We start from the raw sequence: 13,320 nt of genomic DNA, 5'->3' as shown, positions 1-13,320 counted from the left end.
TCCAGGGTGCCTGTTAAAATCATCCCCATCTTCTGAGGTTCGGATGGTCTTCAGCTCGTGAACGGGATCAGACTGTGTTCAGAATCTCACCAGCACGATCTGTTTGACTGGGCTGAAGTCGGACACGGCCGCTCTGGTTTTCATGTCTTGTACGATGTCTTCCTTTCTCAGGAGCTTGTGAGGATTTTCTCCGGTTACATCCTCGTCTGCCCGGCAACCGAACAGCTCCTGAGTGACAGAGGTCAGGACCAGCGGGAAGATGTGTTCGGGATGACCTGTGGGGGCTGGAGTCACGGGGATCAGGTTTATATATAAATAATACTGAACAGGGTTATGAAATTGAATTTCAGCAGTTTTATTGCAAAATTGGCGGTATTATATGTCAGTCAGGTTAACTATGCAGTGAAGTTGAAGTGCTATAAAAGTAGACGTGTGTCACATTCATCAGTAAATCCGGAGATATCTGCTCAGATCCAGGAACAGTGAACGTCAGTAAACACGGCTAATCTTAATGACAGTGTGGATGAAGCTAATTGCCTCTTCAAAGGGACACAAGCTCCTCAGAACATGTAACAACCTTCTCAAAGTGAGCGGTTTTCTGTCAAGTCTCCTTCATTTTATACAGCGCTTTTAACAATATGGACTGTTTCAAAGCAGCTTTACAGTGATAATAGGAGATTACAGTAACAGAGATTGTTTTGGGTTTACAGCAGATCTAGAATAATGTTATTGTACAGCTAAAGTTAGTTCCCTTTCGTAGTCACTCCGAGTTACGTCGGATGACGACGAATGGGGGTTTCGCTTAGAACACCTATCGACTTCGAGTATTACAAAACGAGCCAATGGCGATGAAATGCCATGGGTCTGCGGAATTTGCATAGCGTATCTCCGCCCCACCGCGTGGGTATAAAGGAGGACGCCGGCAACATGCAGGTATGTTTTCGCTTCGGAGCCAAGAATATTTCTTCACTCCACAATGATCTCTGACTTCGCTCTATGAGACGAGCTTCTCTCTCCGGTGTTGGTGTGACGACGATCTGCAGCGAACTCACAGTGCCTGCTGATCTGTGCAGTGATCTGCCAGTGTGTGTGTGTCTCCCTGTGCGCTTCAACATCGCAGAGTTTTTTTCTCCTCTCATAAAAGAGCTCGCACGCGGCACGTCTTTTTAAAGACGGCTCGCCCGTGCATTTCTGGTTGCAGCGGACTGGTATCGGACTCTGATGGGCACGAGCGCTGTCTAGTGTGTTTGGGCTTTGATCATGCTTGAACAGCGCTCGTGGATGACTCATGTTCTCTCTGGGAACGTGATCATCGCGTCATATATAGGTCGAGACTCGGTGAACTCGCAAGAGTGAGAGTCCCCTCATCCACTACCCGATCTTCGGCTGGTGGACAGGGTGACCTGAGGGTGTTGGTCTGGAACAAGGCGCCGACTCTGTGTCCACGCCCCAGCCCCCCCTCTTTAATGACGGTGCCCGCTAGCGAACTGATGATTCCACGAGTCTACCCTCGGGTGGCCCGTGTGTTTTCATTTGAAGCTACAGAGGATGATGCTGTGTCTGTAGCAGCATCACTAGGTGGGCTTGATTCTTCTGGAAATGACGACTCTTCACAGCTGCCACCCTTTGGTGTGCATACGGCTGTGCCTGAGTCTGATCCGGAGATGATGGCCATGCTTTCCCGGGACGATTGGTTTTTGGGTGAGGCCGCCGACGCGTCCACGGCAAACCCCCAATATCTTTCCTCCCGGATGTGCATGATGGACATGCAGGAGGGCGGGACTGACCCGAGGCTCTTCAGTGAGCTGCGCGCCGCCACTGACCTTGCTCTCCGAGCGACGAAAGTGGCCGTACGCTCTCGGAGTCAGGTGATGTTCACCAGTTTGGGGCTGACCGGTCTGATGTGCAAGATGTCGGGCGGACCCGTCTGCTCGACACCCCCATCTCCCAGGTCGGCCTCTTCGGCGGTGCGGTTGAGTGCTTCTGCCCACAGTTCTCAACCGCCCGTGAGCAGATTGAGGTTATTCTGCCCGACGGCCCCGCCGTCCGCTCAGATCCCTCAGTCTGCCCACCGCCGAAGGCTCCCTCCCACGGTTCCAACCCCGCCCGTTCACCCGGGCCTGGCTCTGGAAGACCGTAGGGGGATTCCACAGCCCTCTCCAGCCCCGCACCCCGCTAAACGCCGGGTTAAGCGGCACTTTTGAGATGGGCTGCTCAGAGATGAGACTCAGTTCTTTCCAGGAGTTGGTAGCAGGGCCACTCCTTTCCCCGGTGGAGGGCTGGGGAAGAATCCTTATTCAGGAAGAACTGACTCTCTCCTCTCTGAGCATACAGAGTTCTCGGACGACACAGAGCGCCGCCCACAAGCCGTGCTCTCCTCTTCCCCCTCTGCCCCAGAGGTGGTTGACACGGCGTGCCGTCCACGGACCGTTTCGCCCCTGTCCCCCTCTGTCGCCAGACCCCTGACAGAGCAGGCCCCCGTGGAACGCTGGTCCTTCCCTGGCCTTCTCTGTCAGGGTGCGGTTATGACCTTGCCCCCACACCGGGCCGCTATGCCGCCCTCGTCTGGGCTGGTCATTTCCGCTTCGCTGCACCACCGGGGGGACGTCTGTGGTTCTTCACTCCGCTGGCACAGTTGGGAGCCTGCACTAGAGCTCCCTATCTGTTCCGCTGGGTCGTGCGAACCATCGGCTCGGCTATGCGATTCAGTTCGCACGGTCTCCTCCCGGCTTCACGGGAGTCCGCTCCACTTTCGTCGGTGGCTATGCCCCTATCATGAGAGCGGAGGTTGCTCCCTACTGGCGAAGGGTGCGATTGAGACTGTCCCTCCAGCCGAGATGAGGTCCGGGTTAACAGTCCCTACCTCATTGTCCCGGAGAAGTCTGGTGGGTTACGGCCAATCCTGGACCTATGCATCTGAACCGCTCCCTTCTCAGGCTGCCGTTCAAGATGCTCCTGGCCAAACGCATTTCTGGATGTGTACGGCCACAGGATTGGTTTGCAGCGATCGACCTGAAGGACGCCTACTCTTATGTCTCCGTTCTCCTTCGACTCAGACCGTACCTACGTTCTGCTGTCAGGGCGCGCGCATGTCAGTACGCTGTTCTCCCATTCGGGCTAGCCCTGTCTCCTCGCGCCTTCACAAGGTTGTTGAGGCAGCCCTTGTTCCTCCATGGGAACACGGGGTTCGCATCCTGAACTATCTCGGTGACTGGCTGTCTTAAGCTCACTCCTGAGACCAGGTTTGTGAATACAGGGACCCAGTGCTCCGGCACCTAGCTCGTCTGGGCCTTCGGGTCAACTGGGAAAGGAGTAAACTTTGCCCCGTGCAGGGGAGCTCTTTTCTCGGCATGGACTTGGTCGCCTTCTCCACTCAGCCATTAAACAAGAGTGCGGTCCCACTGAAATTGTTTCAGAGGCTCCTGGGGCATATGGCATCTGCAGCTGCGGCAACGCCGCTCGGATTGCTTCATATGAGACCGCTTCAGCTGTGGCTTCGCGATCGAGTCCCGAGGTGGGCATGGCATCATGGCACGCTCCGAGTTACAGTAACTCCGACCTGTCGTCAGACCTTCACCCCGTGGTGGAACCTCAGTTTCTACGGGCCGGTGTTCCCCTAGAACGAGTTTCCAGGCATGTTGTTGTCTCCACAGATGCCTCTTCCACGGGCTGAGGCGCCATGTGCAACGGACATGCTGCCGCGGGCTCCTGGACAGGACCCCAGCGCCTTCTGCTTGTCAATTGCCTCGAGTTGCTGGCAGTACGCCTTGCCCTGCACCGTTTCCTCACGTTGCTCAGGGGTCAACACGTACTAGTCCGTTCAGACAATACCGCGACTGTAGCGTACATCAACCGTCAGGGTGGTCTACGCTCCCGCCGTATGTCGCAACTCGCACGCCACCTCCTCTTATGGAGTCAGAAGCACCTGAGGTCCCTTCGTGCTATCTACATTCCGGGAGATCGGAACTTTGCAGCCGACGAGCTGTCACGGTTTCGGCCCATCTCCGGCGAATGGAGACTCCATCCCCAGTCGGTTCAGCTGATTTGGGACCAGTTCGGGGACGCACAGATACATCTGTTTGCCTCTCACGACTCGACCCATTGCGCCCTGTTCTATTCCCTGACTGAGGGCTCTCTCGGCACGGATGCACTGGCGCACAGCTGGCCGCGGGGCCTACGCAAATATGCGTTTCCCCCAGTGAGCCTTCTCGCACAGACCTTGTGCAAGATCAAGGAGGACGAGGAGCAGCTCATTCTGGTTGCGCCGTATTGGCCCACCCGGACCTGGTTCTCCGAACTGGTACTCCTCGCGACAGCACCTCCTTGGCCAATTCCTCTGAGGAAGGATCTCCTTTCTCAGAGACGGGGCACCCTTTGGCACCCTCGACCCGATCTCTGGAGGCTCCACGTGTGGCTCCTGGACGGGACGAGGCAGGTTTGAGTACCCTGCCATCAGCGGTGGCGGCTACCATCACTTCCGCTAGAGCATCGTCCACGAGACATGTCTATGCGTTGAAGTGGAACCTCTTCGTCAACTGGTGCTCTTCTCGTCGAGAAGACCCCAGGAGATGCTCGATCTCTGTCGTGCTTTCCTTCCTGCAAGATGGGTTGGAGCGAAGGCTGTCTCCCTCCACCCTGAAGGTGTATGTGGCCGCTATCGCCGCATTTCACGAAGCAGTTCAAGATAAGTCTCTGGGGAAGCACGACCTGATCGTCAGGTTCCTGAGAGGAGCGAGGAGACTGAATCCTCCTCGCCCTCCTCTCGTTCCCTCTTGGGACCTCTCAGTGGTCTTAAATGCCCTGCAGAGGGCTCCCTTTGAGCCTCTGCAACCAGTTGAGCTTAAGTTCCTGTCTATGAAGACAGCGCTCCTGGTTGCATTGGCCTCCATCAAGAGGGTAGGGGACCTGCACGCATTCTCCGTTGACGAAGCGTGCCTGGAATTCGGGCCCGGTCACTCTCACGTGATCCTGAGACCCCGGCCTGGATATGTGCCCAAGGTTCCCACCACTCCCTTCCGGGACCAGGTGGTGGACCTGCAAGCGCTGCCCCGGGAGGAGGCAGACCCAGCCTTGGCACTGCTCTGTCCAGTACGCGCTCTCCGCGCTTATGTAGACAGAACGCAGTGTTTCAGGACCTCAGACCAGCTCTTTGTCTGTTATGGTGGGAGACTGAAGGGAAAGGCTCTCTCAAAGCAGAGGTTGTCTCACTGGATAGTGGACGCCATTGCTTTGGCTTACCAACAGCAAGGCCGACCGTGCCCCCTTGGTGTGACAGCCCACTCCACTCGGAGTGTGGCTTCCTCTTGGGCTCTAGCACATGGCGCCTCGCTGGCAGACATTTGTAGAGCTGCAGGCTGGGCGACACCCAACACATTCGCCAGATTCTATAATCTCCGAGTGGAGCCTGTGTCCTCTCGTGCTGGACCCGCTCAGGTGTCTTCGCTTGCTCGCCATTCTACTCCACGGACTGGATACGTGCGATTATTCCTCAGGTGAGCCTTCCTCTTTGAAGCCCTGAGTTCCTCCTGCACTGTTGACGCTGGCGCCAGTGTCTATTGCCTGGGCGTCGGCTAGGTGCCTCCGTGTGCATGGTTCCTCCCTGAGTAACCCCCACATGTGTATTTCCACTGTAAGCCTCCTTGAGCATGTGTCTTTCCCTTGGCAAGCCATCTTGCCCTCCTGGAGTTGAAAGTTGCCACCCCTCGGGCTGGTCACTCCAGTGTTCCTCCATATGTAGCCCTCCGGCCATATGTGTATCTTAAGTCCTCCCTACGGGTAGGCATGCTGCGGCATATCTCCTCTGAGATATGCTTCCCAGTGTACCTTGGTATTCCTGTGTTAAGTAGGACTCCTTCGTCTGTGCCAGTATCACGACAGGGGGATCAGACTTTCGCAGGGCACTGGAAGACAGCTGTGAAGGTGGCGTGATTTCACGGGGACCCCCATTCGTCGTCATCCGACGTAACTCGGAGTGACTACGAAAGGGAACGTCTCGGTTACATATGTAACCCTCGTTCCCTGAGTAGGGAACGGAGACGTTACGTCTCCCTGCCACTTCCGCTGTACCGCTGGGCAGACGCCTGAGTTCAGTCTCGGCTCCTCAGCGAAGACATACCTGCATGTTGCCGGCGTCCTCCTTTATACCCACGCGGTGGGGCGGAGATACGCTATGCAAATTCCGCAGACCCATGGCATTTCATCGCCATTGGCTCGTTTTGTAATACTCGAAGTCGATAGGTGTTCTAAGCGAAACCCCCATTCGTCGTCATCCGACGTAACGTCTCCGTTCCCTACTCAGGGAACGAGGGTTACATATGTAACCGAGACGTTTTGATTGATTCACTTCCGTTGCAAAGATCATTAGTTATTATCTCAAATGCCGCTAACACGACACCGTTTTAACTGAGAACAGAAAACTTATAATGCGTTCTGGTGTTCATTTGCAGTGTTTGGTGCTCGAGAACGCAAACCTTGAAACATGTTCCAAGGTGAAAGCGTTGAAATGTTTGAAAAACGTTGTCATCTCTGCTAAAACTTAAAAAACGTGAATGCCTATTACGTGTTTAGTCTATTTATGAGCGTTTGAATATATATATATCTGCGCAGACGTGTAGCCTTTCTCTACAAATTGACCTCAACAAATTGTCTAGCCTTAAAAATGTATTATACAGAACTTTTTATCGCTTCCGTGTATCCATGTGAAATGAAATTATTTTGAGTAATTTTGTCTAAAATATTTCTTTTGAAATGCCTAGAGGAGCTATATTTGTATATGTTTTTAAGAAAATGTGAATGCAAATGCAAAGCTTTAGCCACGGTGATGTGAATGGTTGCCAGGGGGTTGTTAGGGTGTTAGGAGTGGTTGCTAGGGGTTTGCTTTGCAGTCGCTAGAGTGTTGTGGGTGGTTGCAAGGGGGTTGCTATTCAGTTTATAGAGTGTTGTGAATGGTTGCCAGGGGGTTGTTAGGGTGTTTTGAGTGGTTGCTATGGGGTTGCTATGCAGTCGCTAGAGTGTTGTGGGTGGTTGCAAGGGGGTTGCTATTCAGTTTCTAGAGTGTTGTGAATGGTTGCCAGAGGGTTGTTAGGCAGTTGCTAGAGAGTTGTGGGTGCTTTTCACGGGTTTGCTATGCAGTTAATTTGCTAGAGAGTTATGGGCTGTTGTTGTCAGGGGGTTGATATGTAGTCAATAGAGTGTTGTGGGTGGCAGTCAGGGGGTTGCTATGAAGTTGCTAGAGTAGCAATGGGTTGCTATGCAGTAGATAGTGTTGTGGATGGTTGCCAGAGTTATGGTTCCCTGTTATGCAGTTGCTAGAGTGTTGTAGGTGGTTGCCAGGGCGTTGCTATGAAGTTGCTAGAGTGCCAAGGGGTTGATATGCAGTAACTAGAGTGTTGGGGATGATTATCAGGGGGTTGCTATGAAGTTGCTAGGGTGCCAGGGGGTTGCTATGCATTTGCTAAAATGTGTTGTGAATGGTTGCCATGGGGTTGGTATTCAGTCACAAGAGTGGTAGGTGATTGCTATGAAGTTGATAGAGTGCCAAGGGTTGCTATGCAGTAATTAGAGTGTTGTGGATGGTTGCCAGGGGGTTGCTAGGCTGTTGTGGGTGATTACTAGGTGGATACTCCAAATGGAATAAGTCTCCAAATGGTCTCTGTGTAATCTCGACGCTGATATTAAAGTGATCTCATTTGAGACTATTCTTTCTTTTTAAGGCTAAGAGAAAATACATAATTGAAAGATGAAGTACTTTGCAGAATTATTTGCCATATTTCCAGTATCTTGTATTTCGGATCTTCACGCTTTTTATCTTACAGGTGTGACACGACCAAAGCTCACAGCAGTTTTTTGTCCAGTGTTTTACTGACAGATGAATGAGGGAGGAGTGTGTTATTCAAGCAGAGATATGAACCGACATCTGAGAGATGCCCAATGATGATTTACTTCAGAAGATATTCAACAATCTAAAAGGATTGACCGGCAGTTAACCGTACAAAAGCATACAGCATAAAATGACAGTGAATGGTGACCGGAGCTGTTAAGATTCTGCTAAGCAGTTTGGGGTGAACTATCCTTTTTGTGTGTGTGTTATATTGTGTGTGTGACATCAATGGAAATCCAGACATCACCATTAATTATCATTAATTATCTCTCTCAACAGAAACCAGCTGAACACTGAAGTATGTTGCTGGTAACATGTGATACGAGCGACAGCGTTCGGGTCATTTAATCCAGAGGAGCTGCTGGCGCTTTACTGCAATGGAAACTCATATGGATTTATAGCCCATATAATTACATAATTGCACTTTGTCAAGTAATGTACCCACACGTGCCCTTTAGAAAACATGAAAAGAAAGCTGTCTGGGATATTGAACAAGCCGTGTTAGACTTCAAATGAAAATTAGCCCATGATTTACTCTCCCTCAAGCCATCCTAGGTGTGTATGACATTATTCTTTCAGACGATTACAATCTGAGTTATATTTAAAAAAATCCTGGCTCTTCGAAGCTTTATAATGCCAGTGCATGGCTGTTTCTGTTTGAAGTCCATAAAAAAGTGCATCCCTCCATCATACTCCACTTTTATCATGGATAGATACACTTATGTTGGATAGATGCACTTTTATGATGGACAGATGCACTTTTATGTTGGACAGATGCACTTTTATGATGGATAGATGCACTTTTATGTTGGATAGATGCACTTTTATGATGGACAGATGCACTTTTGTGTTGGACAGATGCACTTTTATGATGGATAAATGCACTTTTATGATGGACAGATGCACTTTTATGATGATAGATGCACTTTTATGTTGGATAGATGCACTTTTATGTTGGATAGATGCACTTTTATGATGGACAGATGCACTTTTATGATGGATAGATGCACTTTTATGTTGGATAGATGCACTTTTATGATGGATAGATGCACTTTTATGATGGACAGATGCACTTTTATGATGGATAGATGCACTTTTATGTTGGATAGATGCACTTTTATGTTGGATAGATGCACTTTTATGATGGACAGATGCACTTTTATGATGATAGATGCACTTTTATGTTGGATAGATGCACTTTTGTGTTGGATGGATGCACTTTTATGATGGACAGATGCACTTTTATGTTGGATAGATGCACTTTTATGATGGATAGATGCACTTTTATGTTGGATAGATGCACTTTTGTGTTGGATGGATGCACTTTTATGATGGACAGATGCACTTTTATGTTGGATAGATGCACTTTTATGATGGATAGATGCACTTTTATGTTGGATAGATGCACTTTTGTGTTGGATGGATGCACTTTTATGATGGACAGATGCACTTTTATGATGGACAGATGCACTTTTATGATGGATAGATGCACTTTTATGATGATAGATGCACTTTTATGTTGGATAGATGCACTTTTATGTTGGATAGATGCACTTTTATGATGGACAGATGCACTTTTGTGATGGACTAGATGCACTTTTATGTTGGATAGATGCACTTTTATGTTGGATAGATGCACTTTTATGTTGGATAGATGCACTTTTATGATGGATAGATGCACTTTTATGATGGGTTGGACAGATGCACTTTTATGTTGGATAGATGCACTTTTATGTTGGATAGATGCACTTTTATGATGGATAGATGCACTTTTATGATGGACAGATGCACTTTTATGATGGACAGATGCACTTTTATGATGGACAGATGCACTTTTATGATGGATAGATGCACTTTTATGATGGACAGATGCACTTTTATGATGGACAGATGCAGTTTTATGTTGGATAGATGCACTTTTATGTTGGATAGATGCACTTTTATGTTGGATAGATGCACTTTTATGATGGATGGATGCACTTTTATGATGGACAGATGCACTTTTATGATGGACAGATGCACTTTTATGATGGACAGATGGACTTTTATGTTGGACAGATGGACTTTTATGTTGGATAGATGCACTTTTATGTTGGATAGATGCACTTTTATGATGGATGGATGCACTTTTATGTTGGATAGATGCACTTTTATGTTGGATAGATGCACTTTTATGTTGGATAGATGCACTTTTATGATGGACAGATGCACTTTTATGATGGACAGATGCACTTTTATGATGGATAGATGGACTTTTATGATGGACAGATGCACTTTTATGATGGACAGATGGACTTTTATGATGGATAGATGCACTTTTATGATGTACAGATGCACTTTTATGATGGACAGATGCACTTTTATGATGGATAGATGCACTTTTATGATGGATAGATGCACTTTTATGATGGATAGATGGACTTTTATGATGGATAGATGCACTTTTATGATGGACAGATGCACTTTTATGATGGATAGATGCATTTTTATGATGGATAGATGGACTTTTATGATGGACAGATGCACTTTTATGATGGATAGATGCACTTTTATGTTGGATAGATGCACTTTTATGAGATGGATAGATGCACTTTTATGATGGATAGATGCACTTTTATGATGGACAGATGCACTTTTATGATGGACAGATGCACTTTTATGATGGACAGATGCACTTTTATGATGGACAGATGCACTTTTATGACGGACAGATGCACTTTTATGAGATGGATAGATGCACTTTTATGATGGATAGATGCACTTTTATGATGGATAGATGCACTTTTATGATGGACAGATGCACTTTTATGACGGATAGATGCACTTTTATGATGGATAGATGGACTTTTATGATGGACAGATGCACTTTTATGATGGATAGATGCACTTTTATGTTGGATAGATGCACTTTTATGATGGATAGATGCACTTTTATGATGGACAGATGCACTTTTATGATGGATAGATGCACTTTTATGATGGATAGATGCACTTTTATGATGGACAGATGCACTTTTATGATGGATAGATGCACTTTTATGTTGGATAGATGCACTTTTATGATGGACAGATGCACTTTTATGATGGATAGATGCACTTTTATGATGGACAGATGCAAAACAGAAACAGCCATTCACATTTGTTAATATAACTAATTTTTTAATATACACCTATGATTTGAGGGTGAGTAAATCATGGGTTAATTTTCATTTTTGAGTGAACTATCTGTTTAACATGGTTTATGACTAATTTTACTAAGGCCGATTGTCCACCAAATCGTTTTTAGATGATGCAGTAACCTGTTTTGACCAGAAGAGGTCAGGCTATCTCAAATACACTTGAGTTTGTGATGGCTTTCTTTCTGTTCTTTTTACGTATTAGCCTAAAAGTGAATGCTAAAAATGTTAATGTTTAAATGCAAACGCAAACAGAATACAAAAAGCTGTCAAAGTGCATTTTTATGATGTAGTGTCTTGAACATTCCCATCACCTACACAGTAGTGCACAGGACAAGTGGGGATTCTGGGAACAAAATAGGAGAGAAAGCAGGTTTGGCTACGTGCATGTGTGTGTGTGTGTGTGTGTGTGTGTGTGTGTGTGTGTGTGTGTGTGTGTGTGTGTGTGTGTGTGTGTGTGTGTGTGTGTGTGTGTGTGTGTGTGTGTGTGTGTGTGTGTGTCTTTATCTTTTATCACTGGCTGAATGGAAAGGAGCGAGTGGATACATGCTGGAAACAGATCTGAGAATCTGATTATCACTGTTTTTGGTGCAAGACGTTGAAAAGAAAGTGCTGAATATGATGCTATAAGAGTGATATGAGAAATTTACCAGATTCTGATGCACCTTCATCTGGGGTTTCATTTTTTTTATCTGCAAAGAAGTAAAAAGTAAGACATTAGAAACCAAAAGATGCATTGGAGAGTGAATAAATATGTTGATTATAGCTATAAACAATGACAACATGCTACATCTGTCTCATGAGAGAAATAAGGAATATTAATAATAAGAAGAAATTGTGGATTTGGACAGAATACTTGTACGTGTCTCCTGGATCACTCTGCTCTTGGGTTTCTTTGCAGGCATGTCTGCCAGTACGTTTGTAAGATTTCAGTGGGATATTATGGGATATTCATCTGAAGCTGTAAAACAGAGTATATGAGTGGAATAGAATAATCACAGTTTGAACACAGTGTGTAAATGTACAGTATGCATGAAGTACGCTTCATTACCTATTCATTTGTTGAAATGCACTGTGTTGTACACACATTTGGATAAAAATAAAATTATTTATTTCGGAAATCATAACTGGACATGGTATGAAATCAATTCTGTTTAAATTGAATTGGATTCTGTTGCATACTGCATTTTGGGAAAAACTTACAACATAGTATACAACATATTCAGTTTACAGTACAGAGAAAAACACATGGGCGACATCTGGTGGTGAAAAATAATTAATCTGGTGTAATAAAAATAATAACAAACAGTTTAATTTTAAGCTGTATCCGAAATCTTATACTTCACCACTATATAGTAGGCGAAAAACAGTATGGCTGCGTCTCAATCTCATGCTCGCTCGAGTAAGTACTTGTTTTGAATAAAATTATTACTTCACAACTGCTAAAAAATATGTAATAAATATTATGTGTGTGTGTAGAATGAATGTACATTCTCCATGATGTCATTATCATGTGACCCACCATCGCTTCACTGTCATTCATAAACCCTCTCCTCTGGCCTTATGGGATATTAAAGTTTAAATCATATTCACACTTCATATATTTATTTTGGGGTTGTCCTTATGCTCAGTCTTTCTGGAGGAATGTCAATGCCTCGATTGTTCAAAACGTGGGATTTTTCCTTATCTTTACAGACAATCTTTTTGGGATTTATATTAATGAGAAGAATCACTGGATTCTTTTATTCATTGGAAAATTTTATATCCATAAATGTAATTATACAAAAAGTAAACCCCGCTTTGACATCTTCAAACAAGAATTGAATTTGTACTTAAATACAATTTCAATGTCGGTAAATAAGAAAGCTATAAAAACATCTAGAATTTGTGCCATGTTTAATATTCTTTCATAATATGCTTTTATTCATTTTTGTGGCCCCTCTTGTATATATTTTTTCTTTCTTTTACATCTCTTGGCAAATAATTTTCAATAGGAAAATTAGGCGTATTTATATTTTCTTCTTGTTGACTATTGAACTATAACTTATTTATTGCCTGAAAGTTTGTCTGTCTTTGTATCTTATGTTTGTTAAAATTTGCAATAAAAAAAATTACAAATTATGAATCTCACCAGTAGGTTATCCGGGTGCTTTTTGCCTTCTCTTTTATGAGGACTGTGAATTCGGACATACTTCTCTTGTCACATATAGGGAAGTTTGCGATTTTGGATGCAGCCTTAGTATTTTAAAATGTGTAACTTATTTT

General features: G+C 45.9%; 1 protein-coding gene across 1 annotated transcript in view; it reads right to left on the bottom strand.

The window, feature by feature from the left end:
- dnai3 (dynein axonemal intermediate chain 3) overlaps positions 1-12,132 on the bottom strand; it is a 40,201-nt gene extending 28,069 nt beyond the window's left edge. Inside the window, exons 1-4 of the mRNA XM_077218639.1 lie at positions 12,107-12,132; positions 11,918-12,016; positions 11,706-11,747; positions 91-284 (exon numbers count right to left, since the gene is read on the bottom strand). Coding sequence (XP_077074754.1) covers positions 91-284; positions 11,706-11,747; positions 11,918-11,960 — 279 coding nt within the window. The 5' untranslated portion in view covers positions 11,961-12,016; positions 12,107-12,132. The remainder of the gene's footprint in view (positions 1-90; positions 285-11,705; positions 11,748-11,917; positions 12,017-12,106) is intronic.
- Positions 12,133-13,320: the final 1,188 nt, after the last annotated feature.

This window comes from Siphateles boraxobius, unplaced genomic scaffold, assembly GCF_051911475.1.
Source record: "Siphateles boraxobius isolate OS27281-9 unplaced genomic scaffold, OSU_SipBor_1 77, whole genome shotgun sequence".
Classification (NCBI taxonomy): Eukaryota; Metazoa; Chordata; class Actinopteri; order Cypriniformes; family Leuciscidae; genus Siphateles; species Siphateles boraxobius.
Note: the sequence above shows the minus strand (reverse complement) of the source record. Positions and strands in the feature narration are given on the sequence as shown.